General features: G+C 39.5%; 1 protein-coding gene across 3 annotated transcripts in view; it reads right to left on the minus strand.

The window, feature by feature from the left end:
* The window catches only part of SKA3 (spindle and kinetochore associated complex subunit 3), a 637,733-nt gene that overhangs the window by 502,309 nt on the left and 121,710 nt on the right, over window positions 1-13,714 (minus strand). For 2 of the 3 annotated variants that reach the window (XM_085621581.1, XM_085621580.1), the window contains exon 4: window positions 13,229-13,394. The exons of the other annotated variant lie outside the window; for it this stretch is intronic. In XM_085621581.1, the coding sequence (XP_085477707.1) occupies window positions 13,229-13,394 (166 nt within the window). The remainder of the gene's footprint in view (window positions 1-13,228; window positions 13,395-13,714) is intronic. 3 annotated transcript variants of the gene reach the window in all.

A 13,714-nucleotide genomic window follows, 5' to 3' on the forward strand; every position in this document is an offset into this window, starting at 1 on the left:
ATCTAGCTTCTATACTTCAATGTATTAATCCTCTAATCATTGGCTCTAAAGCTCCACTTAATGATGCACACTCCCCTTCTATATATGAATTTTTTTGGGGGGTCGAAGCTCGTGGCTGTCTTTTGAAGAATATTGAACCTAGTTACTTTAAGAAAATTAAATTTAAGACTATAACTGCTGCATATCGGGCATGGAGAACTATAAAAAGATATGTGGAGATCCCACAAATTATGATATATACTCCGCTCATATCTAAGCATATTTTTCCATTTATTTTTAGGGATCATGTCATGAAAAAATGGAGTAACTTAGGAATTAACTATTTAGGTGATCTTTGGGATAATCATGATATGATTTCTTTTCAAGATCTTCAAATTAAATTTAATGTTCCAAAATCTGATTATTTTAAATATTTTCAGTTACATAGTTATTTTAAAACTCTATCACCTGATGATTGTTCATGGCTAAAGAAAATATCTTTGATTGAATCTCTATATACTAAAAGAAGGATTGGCTTCTTCTATAAATCAATTAATTGAATTCTGTAAGGATGATATCCCTTTAATACTGGACCGTTGGGCACATAAATTGGGCATGACAAATGTGTTGGTGGAAGACTCCATTCATATGGCCAATGCTATCCTATTGACAGGCAGATTACGCACCCAGCACTATATGGTTATATTTGATCTATATCATACTCCGGAAAAACTTTTTAAATGGGGTGCTACATCTGGGACGGCCTGTAAGAGATGCTCATTTGAAGCAGCTGACACATGTCATATGTTTTTTCATTGTCCATGTCTTTCGTTAATAATTACTGAAATACAAACCTTTATGTCTAAAATCTTTGATAGTAATATTATATTAACTGCAGAATTGGTACTTATAGGGATCTCATCTGACAATATGGATGTTGACAGGAAAAAGTTGATCTTTATTTGCATGTCTCTTTTTCGTGCCTGTATTACTCAGGATTGGATAAACCCAGACCCTCCGTTATTTTATACATGGAGGGCACGTCTTCTGGCGAAGTACAATTTGGAACATGCTATTTATGCGGCAAAAAGTTGTAAAAAAGATTGCAGGGTGAAAAAATATGGGCCCCGGTACTGCATTGGATTCAGGCAGAATTGGCTGTCTAAGGGGGAGGGAGGGAGAAAAGGGGGGAGGAAGGAAGGAAGGAAAGGGGAGAAAAGAGAGAATTTTTTTTTCCCTTTTTTTGTTTCTTTTTTGGTGATTGATATGATTTTTTTCCATGTTCCTCTGGATAATGCATTACATTGATATATGCCCTGATTATGTTTTTATATTCATATTAACTGTATTTTGTCTGATTTGCTTGCAATAAAACTAATAAAATCAAAAAAAGAAAAAAAAAAAAGAGAAAGTTTGGCAACAAAACCTCAACTCATGGGTGGTCCTGAAAAGGATAACACCAAGCAAGCACCTGATTCTTCTAAAAAAAAAAAAAAAAATGGGATAATAAACAAAAGAATAGATCACAATCCAGGGATGGGTCTCTGCAACAGGAACCCTCCGAAAGGAAGTACAACTTTGATAACATTAAGAAACCTGATGGGTATCAGGATACTGATACACGTTCCTATCGTTCCTTTCAGGGTTCATCAAAAAACTCGGAGAGTAAAGGACGTTTTGAACACAGACAAGAAGAAAGGACTAAGTACTATAATACCAGAAAAGAAGATAAACCAAAATCAAAACCTCAAATAAAAAAAAATAAAAAAGGTAGCAGGTCTTAAAGTTAGAAATGCCCAGAATTCTGAGGAAGGACTTTGACGATGCTACACAGCGCAGCAGAAGTAACAATTGCTAGCCAGAACCTGATGGAATTTCTGGTGACAGCGGCGTTGAATGAACATATCACAGTGATACCAGGGTAAGTGTCCCACACCGGTTATATGAAATAACACTCCAAATGGAGGGGGGGAGAAACCCAGAAAAATTGAAGGTCTCTTTTAGAAGAACCTGACTTATGGCTATGACATCCTTTTGGCTGAAAAAGATTGGCCGCCTGAAATTGTTATGGAGTGCTTAAAGGGAGAAACGGTAATTTTACCAGCTTTTTCTGACCCTAACATACTTAAAACATACATATGCGCAGGAGTGGGCGGTAGCATTTGCTCTAGCAATATATTGCAACCATGTAGGGCGGAATGCTGAGTCACCGCACCATGAAATCTTAGTAAAAACTACTCCAACCCCACAGAGACAATAACCTATTAAACAAGGAGTGAAGAACCAGGTCAAGGAGATCTTAGATCAACTTGAATACCAAGGTATAATAGAAACTTGCACCTATTCAATGAATAATCCTTTGTTTCCCATAATGACACCTAATGATTCATATCGTCTAGTTTTAGACTACAGACATCTGAACACAAGCACTAAAACATTTGTAGTACCGAACGCACACAGTGCCACATTAATTAATAACATTGCGCGGAAAAAAATACAAAACCACACTAGATATCTAAAATGGGTTCTGTCAAAATATAGCACCTAGAAGCAAGTATTTTACAGCATTCTCGGTGCTAGGTTCTCAGATTCAATTCTGTTGACTGCACCAAGGGTATAAGAATAGCCCCGGGTTGCTTTCAGCTAGGGTAACAGAGTTACTTCAAAAGTTTGATGAAGAGGCATTGTCCTATGTAGATAATATTTATCTGACAGATGATGATTTAAAAGGATCATTTGACCAGGGTGAGCAACATAATTTGGGGGTTCGCCTCTGAGGGCTACAAATTCAAATTTAAAAAAAAAATCAAAAATAGCCCACCTCAATGTCCTATTTTTGGGATAAGAGTTATCAAGTGAAGGAAAAAGCCTAGCAACTAACTTTTTAGAAAAATGTGCGCTGCTCCAACCTCCAAAGACTTCCTAAATTTTGGCAGAACATACGTTTTGGATTAATCAGACCTGATTTTTCAATTAGACAATGGACACAGGAACACACAGATATACTTTGTTCCTTACAAATTGACAGAATAACTTCAAAACACTTACACACACGTGTAAATACCACAAATTTGGTGATCCATGTAATAGCGGGTCAATCAGGCTACACTTACCTCACATTCAATGAAGGTGAAACAGTACTTATTGCATACAAATCTTACTTGTACACAAACGCTGAAATGCGTTTGGCTTCAACAGAGAAAATTCTGACAGCAGTACAGACTGCTGTAGTGAGAGAAAGAGCCCTGGCTCAGGGGAAACGAATAATCGTCGTAACTCCAGTACCAGCCTTAGTGGCTGTTACAAAGGCAAGCGTTCCAAATACTAAAGCTTTACATCCGAGATGGATACGATGGCTAATTCTCTCACGGCAACAGAAGTAGACTACAAATTTGGCGCTACACTAAAAACACAAGCATTCCTGCAATACGAACAAGAATATCCTCTCCTGAATGAAATAATGCCTCTAGATCAGTATGAATACATTATTTACACTGATGGTTCTGCTCAGCCTGCCATAGAAAGTAAACAACAATCCAGCACAGCTTGTGCGACTGTAAAAGGACGTATGCAGGGCGGCAAGTTCCATCCTAGCAGCACGAAGGCACACTCTCTAGGAGATTGCACAACTAGCAGAATTAAAAGCACTTTTACTGGCACTAATACAAACTGATTGAGAATTCCCCACACTCAAAGAGTGCGATTTGTTTGACTGTGTTCAGTCTTACAATTAATATCTTCATTACTGGGGTCAGAATGGGTTTAGAGACTCAAAAGGTTGAAAAATAAAGCACAAAATGCTTTGGGAACAAGTGGCAGAGTTTAAAAAAGACTTGCCGAGACCTCACGTAATACACACGCTGAGTCATCAACGGGATGGCGTTCAAGTTGATGGGAATTCATTGACTGATGAAGCCGCAAAAGGGGCAGTACAAACTGCTGCCGTAGCTGTAATCACTTGTTCTAGCACAAGAATAGTCGAAGCACAATGGTAACTGTCATTGCTTCACACACAGCCTTGCCGAAAGTTTTTACGCTCAAGTTAGATGCAAAAAATATTCTGTGTGCTCAAATTCCAGGTGTGGGGGCTAGAGAAATTCCAAACATGGATCGCAGGTTAGGTTTAATTCTAGCTGCACACACAGTAGTTACTGATACTGTTTAATTGCTGAAACAACGCTATTGGTGGCCAGGTTTAACCAAACAGACAAAAGCATTTGTCCTGAAGTGCAATATCTGTCAGCAGATGAGGGGTTCGACCGTAGCACACCCACCACAAACACCATTATCAGACAGACCACTTGCTTGTGTTTAGTTGGACCACTGCGGCCCCTTACAATCTGATGGGGCTTACAATTACATTTTGGTGGCAGTCGATTCATGTTCTAGAGTCCTGAGGGTTTGGCCTCAGCGCTCGGCTGATATAAAAGATTTGCAAGTCTTCATAGGGACATACGTAGTTGGCACTTTACATTCTGACCGTGGCACCACATTTAGCTCTAGGGCTATCAAGGAAGCCATGGAAAGTTTGGGTGATGCATTGCAGTACTCCTCTCCGTAACATCCTGAGGGAAATTCTGTTGTGGAGAGGAGAAAACGAGACTTAAAGCAATCTTTAACAGCAACGGTATTAGGTTTGGGTGGTAGATGGGTCAATCACCTATATGTGGTCCAGAGGGCACTAAATAATATGCCAAGAAGTTCCCTAGGAGGTGTCACCCCTTACGAAGTCCTATTTGGAATGAGAATGTGGGTACCTGATCTCGATTATGAAAGCACAGTGGCTGATGAAAAACCTTTTGATATCGATAAACGTTTGGCTGTTTTACAGCATCTTAATGAATTCCAGGCACTACAATCCAACGTGCAAGTAAAACGCACCGCAACTGGGAAAGTGAAATCAGTCACGGCAAGACCGGCCTGGATCCCAAAAGTCGAGGATCTGGTCAGAGAAAACTTGTGGACAAAAAAGAATTTTGGCCATCATGCAGAAAGCCTGTACCTGTCTTGGCTGTCGAAGGACCAAGAACACTACTGCAGTTCCGCCTCTTGCCAGCAAAAAAGAGAAAAGATTGGTCTCAATTGATCTGATCATACCACACTATGTGGCAGATCCTGAATAGCAGGCCACGTAGGCTACAGGGTAGCCACCGCTCTCCTCTCGCTACCACAAAGGAAGTTCAGCCAGAAAGACTTGTAACATTCGAAGAGTCTACAAATCGAAGTAATAGAGTTACCAACAATGAGATGGAACTTGTTCCTATTGAAATTTAACAACATCAAAATTCAAGTGAAACACAAATATCAATACGGCTTACCACCAACATCTACATCAATATGCCTCTACAGGAGACGACTGCCAGTTCAACAAAACCTGCTCAGCTACCAAAGATCGAACTGCATCTTGCTACTCCATCGATTTGGACAATTTTTCTCTACATCCAAGTGGACCTGAGTCACCGCCAGCTTCCGTTTCCCACAAAAAACTATTTCACAATTTCTACATTTTTCTGAAAAAGACATATCTAGTTTCACTGGTATACTGTTCCTACTTTTCTGGATAGATTTAGTGACTGTCTTTTCCTTGATCGTGAATGGACACTATCTCCCAGAACACTCTGCAGTATAAAAAGTGAACTTGGTATTTGAAACCTCATAAGTCATCTCATCGTGAACAAAGAGACCTGTCCTATGTGAACATTACAGCAGTTCCAGTTCCTGATGCAATAATTCTGGGATACAGTTTCATATGATGTATTTTGTCCCACTGAACTTTTAAAAATACCACATGTATTTAACATTTCTTTAAATGATATCAACTCAAGTACATATTCTGACGATTGGGATTTTGAAACTGTTAATAATATGTTGTCGGATTTAGAACGGTTCGCAGCATTTTCAACAAATGAAATGTTTGATGACTCTTCCGACTTTAATGCAATGTACTGTTATCAACACTATGGCCATCACTTTTTCCATAAAACGAGTGCATCACAATGTTTTCGCATACCACCAATGGGAACATTGCCCAACACCACCGAAAGGTAGTTCATAAATGTTAGCACAAAAGTTTGCTTATTTTTCTGGATTCAATACATCAGATGCACGCTCATATTATTATAAGCTTGCATCTACATCTGCAAAGAAAGGTATGCTCACTAATACAAAACAGACATATTCTGCTTCCTTTATTGCTCAACTGTCTGAACGGGGTTTCGGCTTATGGAAAGCCACTATAGACATTAAATCAGTCTGGGGACTAAAGAATAACAGGGAACCAAGGCACTATTTAGTGCATGCCTCATACTACAACAGATTATTTTCCCGAACGACACTGTGCAACAGACTTCCTGTCTTGGGTTAGCCAAGATCAAGGACCTGAACACACCTCGCTTTCACACGTGGAGGTATGGCTAAATTATAAAGAACACTGTGAGGGTACACTAGATGACATCATGCATGGCATTTCATACAATTCAACAGACTCCAATTGGAAGGGGTGGTTAGTCTGGTTTATCGACCCAAATAGATGTCAGTTAAGATTCAGGGGTACCGTCAAAGGGTTTAGTATCCATAGGCCTGACTTATGCTATGTACAACAAGAACATCCGGTGATGGTGACATTATATAGTGTTGGGAAGTTATGCCTAGATTGGCTAAGAACCTCGAGACGGTCTCAGGTGAAACAACACTTTACCATACTGTCAGATGACATGGATCTCAGGGATTTTGTACTAGGTCTCCGAAAGCCACGTCAGAAACGCTTCTTATATGCGGTTTATGATGACATTTGGAAAATCTCCCATAAGGAAGCTGTAGTGAGATTGCGTGAAATTGACAGAATTAACTTGGAAAAGGCTTTTGCTGTGGATGATAACTGCATGACCACACTAACATCCAGGATTTATTCACTGGGCAACATTGTATCTTCTGCTATAGATATAATGGAACAGGATCTGTCCATCTTACAACAAGGACAATCGCATGATCAAGCTGGACGCTACAATCCCTGCACTCTGGTTATGTGCCTCTCTGTACGTCTCTGTTCTCTGCATATAATTGGACTAAAAAGCAGATAACAATGGCGCACAGAGATGCGAAATATACAATGCTGCACATTGAAAACGTTGACAAATTACCTTTTACCGTGGCAGAGAATGGTTAATTCATGGCCATATAACGTTCCTGGAAACGACTTTCCAGTTTCAATATTGCCTAGAACACCGGCAGGTATGAAGCAATGGGTAGGGAATTCATTCATGAATCTTGGGAATTACCGTATAGATTTAGAACTGGAGTGGTTCTAAGCGGTACAGACTGCGAGAATTTTTGGAGTGGATCTCTCATTTGCCAGGATTATGCTTCATGGGGCCTGTAATGTTTCAGTAGCCAACTTATCCTGTCATCTGAAATGTTCCGCAGCGGCTGTTATTAATCCAGTGTTTAGGCAGCTCTCAAATGGGAGTTACTTAATGCTGAATGATCAAGGTTGTTGTGCGATGCTCCCAGGTATCGCTTATCTTGTCACAGTAAGTTCCAGGGTTACTTGTTGTATCCAAGTATTGTTTCCACCGACCCACAAACTCAGGGAAGCACTGTTATGGCCTTCGTTGAATGTTTCCTTTATACGATTTGATACTCTGACCCGAAAGAAAGCTATGCTTTTATAGAAAGATGTGCCCTCAACCTCAGCCCGAGAGACTTTTGATCTCCAGGTTGCAAGGTCATCTGCATAGATACTAGCACTAGTACAAACTAACTGCCCTTTCCATTTCAGAGAAATGGTACAGCGTATCTTTAACATGTCTGATGAGAAGGGTATAGTACACCTATTTAAGACCATAGGTTCTGGACTGTTAAGCACCTTTCAGACAGTCTTCGGAGTGATTTCAGCTTTCATACACTCCGTATTCAGAAGTATTATTGGAGGGCTTCCACTAATTCTGCTACTAGTAGTGGGTATCCCGATTTTAATTTTTCTGCTACACAATGGACGTCCCAGTCACAAAGGAAATGGAAAAGACGCTCTTGGAACGACCTTAGCGTGATCGAATGGTACTCCATCTTGGCACACCTCAGGGAGCTAAGCGAATCTTGGTACCTATTGTTTCGAACAGTCTGGATTGAATGTGTTTTGCCTGTCCTCCGCCGCTTGTTCTGCAACTATGAATGCGTGTTGGATTTCTATCCAACACTTTCATCAGTTGTGCCACCGGACATTGACGCATTGCTGAACCCGTTAACAGCCCACGTACTGCAGTTTCCCCAGCGTATTCCAATGTTGATGTCAGCATTCTTAGAGCCACCACGGGACGCTTCAGCTCCTGTTGGCCCGGATACTGACTCTGCTACAGGCACACAGGTTATGGATGTTACAAATGCTTCTTCAGCATCGGCTGTGGGAACTGAGTAAGATCATCTTTGCTCAATTGACCTGATCTGTGAGGTGTTACAGGGAGGGTAGTCTGCGAAGGCAAGCAGCAGTGATGTTGCACCTCCCACACAGACAAACATTTGACTCTCCGTGTGCTGGGAGAAATTCGGCTCTTTTCCAAAACAACAGAAATTGGAATTTTAAACAAAAAAGAAAAATATTTTCTATACTATCACGGACTTCCATGGCTTTCAGACGTACTCACTGGCTCAGACTATATATATATATATGAGCATATTTTAAAGGACTATTAGTTTATTGTTTAGAAATGTTATGAATTTTTAGAGCCTTTTAACGCCTTTTTAACAATGTTTAAATGCTTGATTAGAAGGGCATTCCCTTTTTAGTATGTCGTCCGGTCGGATGAGGAGTAGGCGTTATGTTTTTCATAGGGTACCCCAATATAGGCCCAAGAATTCTCCTAACCTTTCACCTACATTTACCGTACCATTACACTACATAACGGGTTTTGGTATTGACCTTTTGCCTAGTTAAGCACTGCATAGAATGTTGTGTGGTTTTCCATGAAAACTAGCCTGATTAATTATGCATGGAGATTCTCAGAATCACAGCAGGATTACCATCTTCTGCATAATAACTATGTATATGGGTCATCCCTTTCGTAGTCCTCGGCCAACATGACACAGCAAGGTAGAATCCCCTGAGGGTACCTTTTGGGTATATATATATACACCATATTTTTGCCAAGGCAGGCAGAGGAGAAAGACTTCCATGTTGACAAGAGACGCTGAGGTTCCTGCACACACACTCCAGATCGCAGTGGTCTGACATCCCTCGCGGATTGTCCACTTCGAGACCAAGACAGGGTCCCACAGTCTCTCACTTCAGGTAATGGGGTTGGCTTCAGCCTAGGGGTATTGGCTTTACACCTACATACATGCTAGGTACATCTAGCTAGGGTTTCATTGTAGGAGTACGCTTTATTACTGTCATGTATTTTTATACCTGCCTGTTTTCATTGTTATAGCCCTATGGCAGGAATCTACCATCCATTTACTCTATTTGTGCTTATAATCATTTATACTGGTTTCTGTCTTATGGTTGTTTCAGCACACCTATTTTACAGTAGAACGAAGCTGGTTCAATAAATACTTATTGAAAACTTCCCTACAGTTTATTTCTCTGTATCTCTCAGAGACAAAGTGAGCACGAGTGACTGAGCGAAATCTACTGCACTGTTTCCACAATCCCTGATGGGACAGAGTTGTCATGATCGATGGTTGCCAAGAACTATTCTCTCCTTGGTAAGATGAGTTTACAGTGGCACTATAAGCTAGTTGGTATACAGGCGAATATACCCGGTGGGGGTGTCTGGAATCAATCTTGACACCAATCCCACAGTCTATGTTGTCTAAACGTGCAGATCCTTTATAGGTACTACACGACAATCTGTTCATTATGAAAAGTTATGATAACACATTAGGCTTGAGAAATTGATTGTGAAAAGCTTATTTTAAAATAAACAGTCTTTCAGGGGTGGATATATATGTGTATATATATATATATATATATATATATATATATATATATATATATATATATATATATATATATATATATATATATATATATATATATATATATATATATATATATATATATATATATATATATATATATATATATATATATATATATATTCTCCACACAAAGAAACCTTGGGGCCCAATACTGGAGGTGAAGCCTTTATTCAGCGTTAGAAAGGAAAGCCTGCTGTGCTGCTAAATAAAGGCTTCACCCGGAAGGAAAAAAGACCAGCACTACAAAGGGTTTTTCTTGCTCAACTTTTATCGTTTGAGCGATCCACACGTTCCGGCTGTCGCACGCAGCCTTGATCACGATGCAGATCGCCATTTTCTTAAACATTAAATACAATTCTTACAATTCATAAAAACAAACATAAGACAAACCCAATGCAAATCTCAGCCACCTAACTAGTTACGCTGGGCGCCATCTTATAACATTGTAAAGATCTTGCTACTCCTCTCCTTTATATGCGAGTGCATTATAACAGCCATTGTTTAAAAGTTCTCAACAGTGTATTTCATCACTGTGCTCGACATCAACATATTAACTATTTAAATTGAAAATTTAATTAAATCAATGCAACAGAGTCAGCAAGTTTACTTGTTAAGGGCAGTCCCAAAGTAATCGTCCAAACAGTATGGCTTTGTTAAAGTGCTTGTTACTTTCACAGTATTTCCATACAGTACTTAATCTTAAAGTGGTAGTGCTCAATTTTTCAATTTTATATATTTTTTATTTTATTAAAAATATTTTTTCAAATATATTTAAGTTTATATACTTTTTCTTTAATAAAGGGAAATAAAGTGCTAATATCTAAAATTATAAGGTGTTGGTTAATGAAGTGCATGTGTCCCCGTCCTTCTCCTCATTAGTTACTAACCATTGATTTAAAAGAAAAAAAATAGATCTTTTTGAATGCTCAGCTGAACTTCTCAATTATTCAGTACAAACAGGTAAACAAGTCTTCATCGATCTTAAGCCCATTAGGCTCCATAGTATCCATTTCTAACATGAAGAAGGTTTCTATTTTACGAAGTTCTTTCTTCCTGTTGCCTCCCCTTCTCTTTCTAGGGACCTCAGCTATACAGCTGTATCTCATCAAATTGGGGTCACTATTATGTTCTCTCTCAAAGTGTCTGACAAAAGGGTAGGATCTATCGTTATTTACGATGGCCTGTCTACGTTACAGGATCCTTTTATGAGCTGGCAGGGTGGTACTGCCTACATAAACATTTTCACACGAACACTTCAGTATATAGACTATATAACTTGATTTACACGTTAAGTGGCCTCTCACTTTCATGGTTCAATTAAAAGGCATTTTAAAATCCACTATGTTTTCTGTATTTCCATTTAAAACACTTTAAAACCATCCTTCACTGATAACCATGTCTTACTACTAGCAGCAACTCCTTGAAATTAGCTTCTGACCAGGTGATCCCTGAGAGAACTAGAATTTTTATAAGTTATCTCAGGGTATTTTCTGCTAACTGGCCCCAATACAGGATCCCCTTTAATTAGGTACCAGTGCTTCTTCAAAATTGCACTTGCTTCACTATGTTTGGTGTTACAAGTTGTAATAAATCTGTGGCACCCTGGACCATCCTTGTCCCTGTCCAACTTTCTCGCTTTCTTAGATGCCAGTTGTACTACTTCCTGTGAAAACGAGTAATCATTTCACCTTCTACTTTATCATACTCTTCAGGGCTACTACAAGTTCTCCTTGCCCTGAAGAACTCACCGAAGGGCATACTTCGAATGAGTGGTGCAGGGTGAGCACTCCCTGCATGAAGGAGGGTATTACCCGCTGTAGGCTTAAGAAAGATTGTCGACTCAAGTTTATCTCCTTTAGCGGTTATCCTAACATCTAGGAAATCAATAGATGTCCTACTGTAGTGTCTCACAAACTTTAAGTTCAAACTATTATTATTTAGGTCATCAATGAACAAGTCAATATTCTCTACCATGCACTGCCACAGCACAAAAATGTCATCGATAAACCCAACCCAGACCAATACATTTTCCATCCAATGTTCCAGCATTGGGCCCTTGAGCACCTGCTCCTCCCACCAGCCTAGATGAAGATTGGCATACCGGGGGGTGAAGCAGGTGCCCATGTCTGTTCCTTGTTCTTGCTGGTATAGGTCTGTACCAAACAAAAAAATATTCTTCGTCAGACACCAATTCATCATATCTACAATCATACCGTTGTGGTGCACGAATCTCATAGGTCTGGTTTTCAGAAAGTACTCAGTGGCCCTTAGCCCATCCACATGTCTGATACTTGTGTACAGGGTGGTTATATCCAATGTAACAACACCATGTTACTCTCCCACTGCACATCATAGATGTGTTTTAAAAAAATCAGCATTCTCCAATATACGAGGTTAAAGTCTTAAAAATAGGATTTAAGAAAAAGTAAATATATCTGGAGGCATTTTCAAATAGGCTTCCACACGAGGAAATGATTGGTCTCCCTGGCAGTTCATTGTACTTTTGTGCACTTTCGGTAACATATCAAAATTGGAATAATTGGGTTATCCTGCTTGATGAATCTGAATTCATCCCAGCTCAGTAGTTCTTGCTCATACCAGTATTCCAGTCTTTCAAAAGAACGATCCTTTACTTCTTCCTACTCCACTCTTGCCACTTTTTTATAGCAATCTCTATTGTTCAATTGGTGGAGTGCTTCCTTACAGTATAGGTCTCGTCCCCAGAGCTCGACATTCCCTCCCTTATCTGAGGGCTTCACAAGGGTTCCTTCTTTTTGTTTCAATTTCATTACGACTCTCTGGATTTGAGCATCTTTAGGAAGTGTCTTGCGTTTTTGGTTTCCTGTTTGTTGATACAGACTTCTCAGATCAATGATTATATTTTCTGAAAACACATCCAATTTGTCCCTGTGCATTTGGGGGACATAGTGTGAACGAGGACAGAAAGCAGTACGGTCAGTATCCTTCAATTGTGGTATCGGTAGGCATGAATCGTTGTATTCCATTTGGTTTCCCACATTCATTAATTCAGACTCATCACTTTCATTTTGTAATGCCCACAGTTCCTCCAATGTAGGCATATCCATTACTGTTAGATTATTACTCTCAGTCTGGGGCATTTCAGTCAGCCCCCACATGAAGTCAGCGCCCAAAGCACTGGTCCAGCCCGCACAGGCTAAAGGCCAGCCCTGGGTCCCAGATAGCGCTTAAAATACAAAGACACACAAATAGACATTTAAAAATGTATTTATTCAAAAAAAAGGATTACAAGTACCTGAATTAGCTGCAACTGGTGTCTTATAGCCATACTTTTCAAATACATCTTGTATTTGTTCAAGGTCGGATTTTGTTCTCTGTTTCAACAGTCTGCAGGCCTTTAAAAACACCGCGAGATCTCGTTCTTTAGAAACGGACGCATCAATGGTGACTTGAACCTCACCCTGTTGAAAGAGGTGTCAGTCAAAAAACGGCAAACTCACATTTAACGCTGAAATTATTAAAGTGCGGTATGTTCCAAGGAGTTCCTTAAGCTCTCTACTTGAATAGATCAACATTACTTCTGCACCAGGGTGGACACACCTCTAAATTATACATATTTATTATACTAATGCTTACTTATTTGCTTAAAGCATTGTAAGATATAGAAAAAAACTCCTTTCATGAGTTTTCTTCCATTTCATTCGGAGTGAAAGCAGTGAAAGGTTCATGCAGCAAGTGTAATGCAAACAGAGTTTTAGAATGTTTTCTTAATTGTAATTCA

This window comes from Triturus cristatus, chromosome 8 (genome assembly GCF_964204655.1).
Source record: "Triturus cristatus chromosome 8, aTriCri1.1, whole genome shotgun sequence".
In the NCBI taxonomy this organism is placed as follows: domain Eukaryota; kingdom Metazoa; phylum Chordata; class Amphibia; order Caudata; family Salamandridae; genus Triturus; species Triturus cristatus.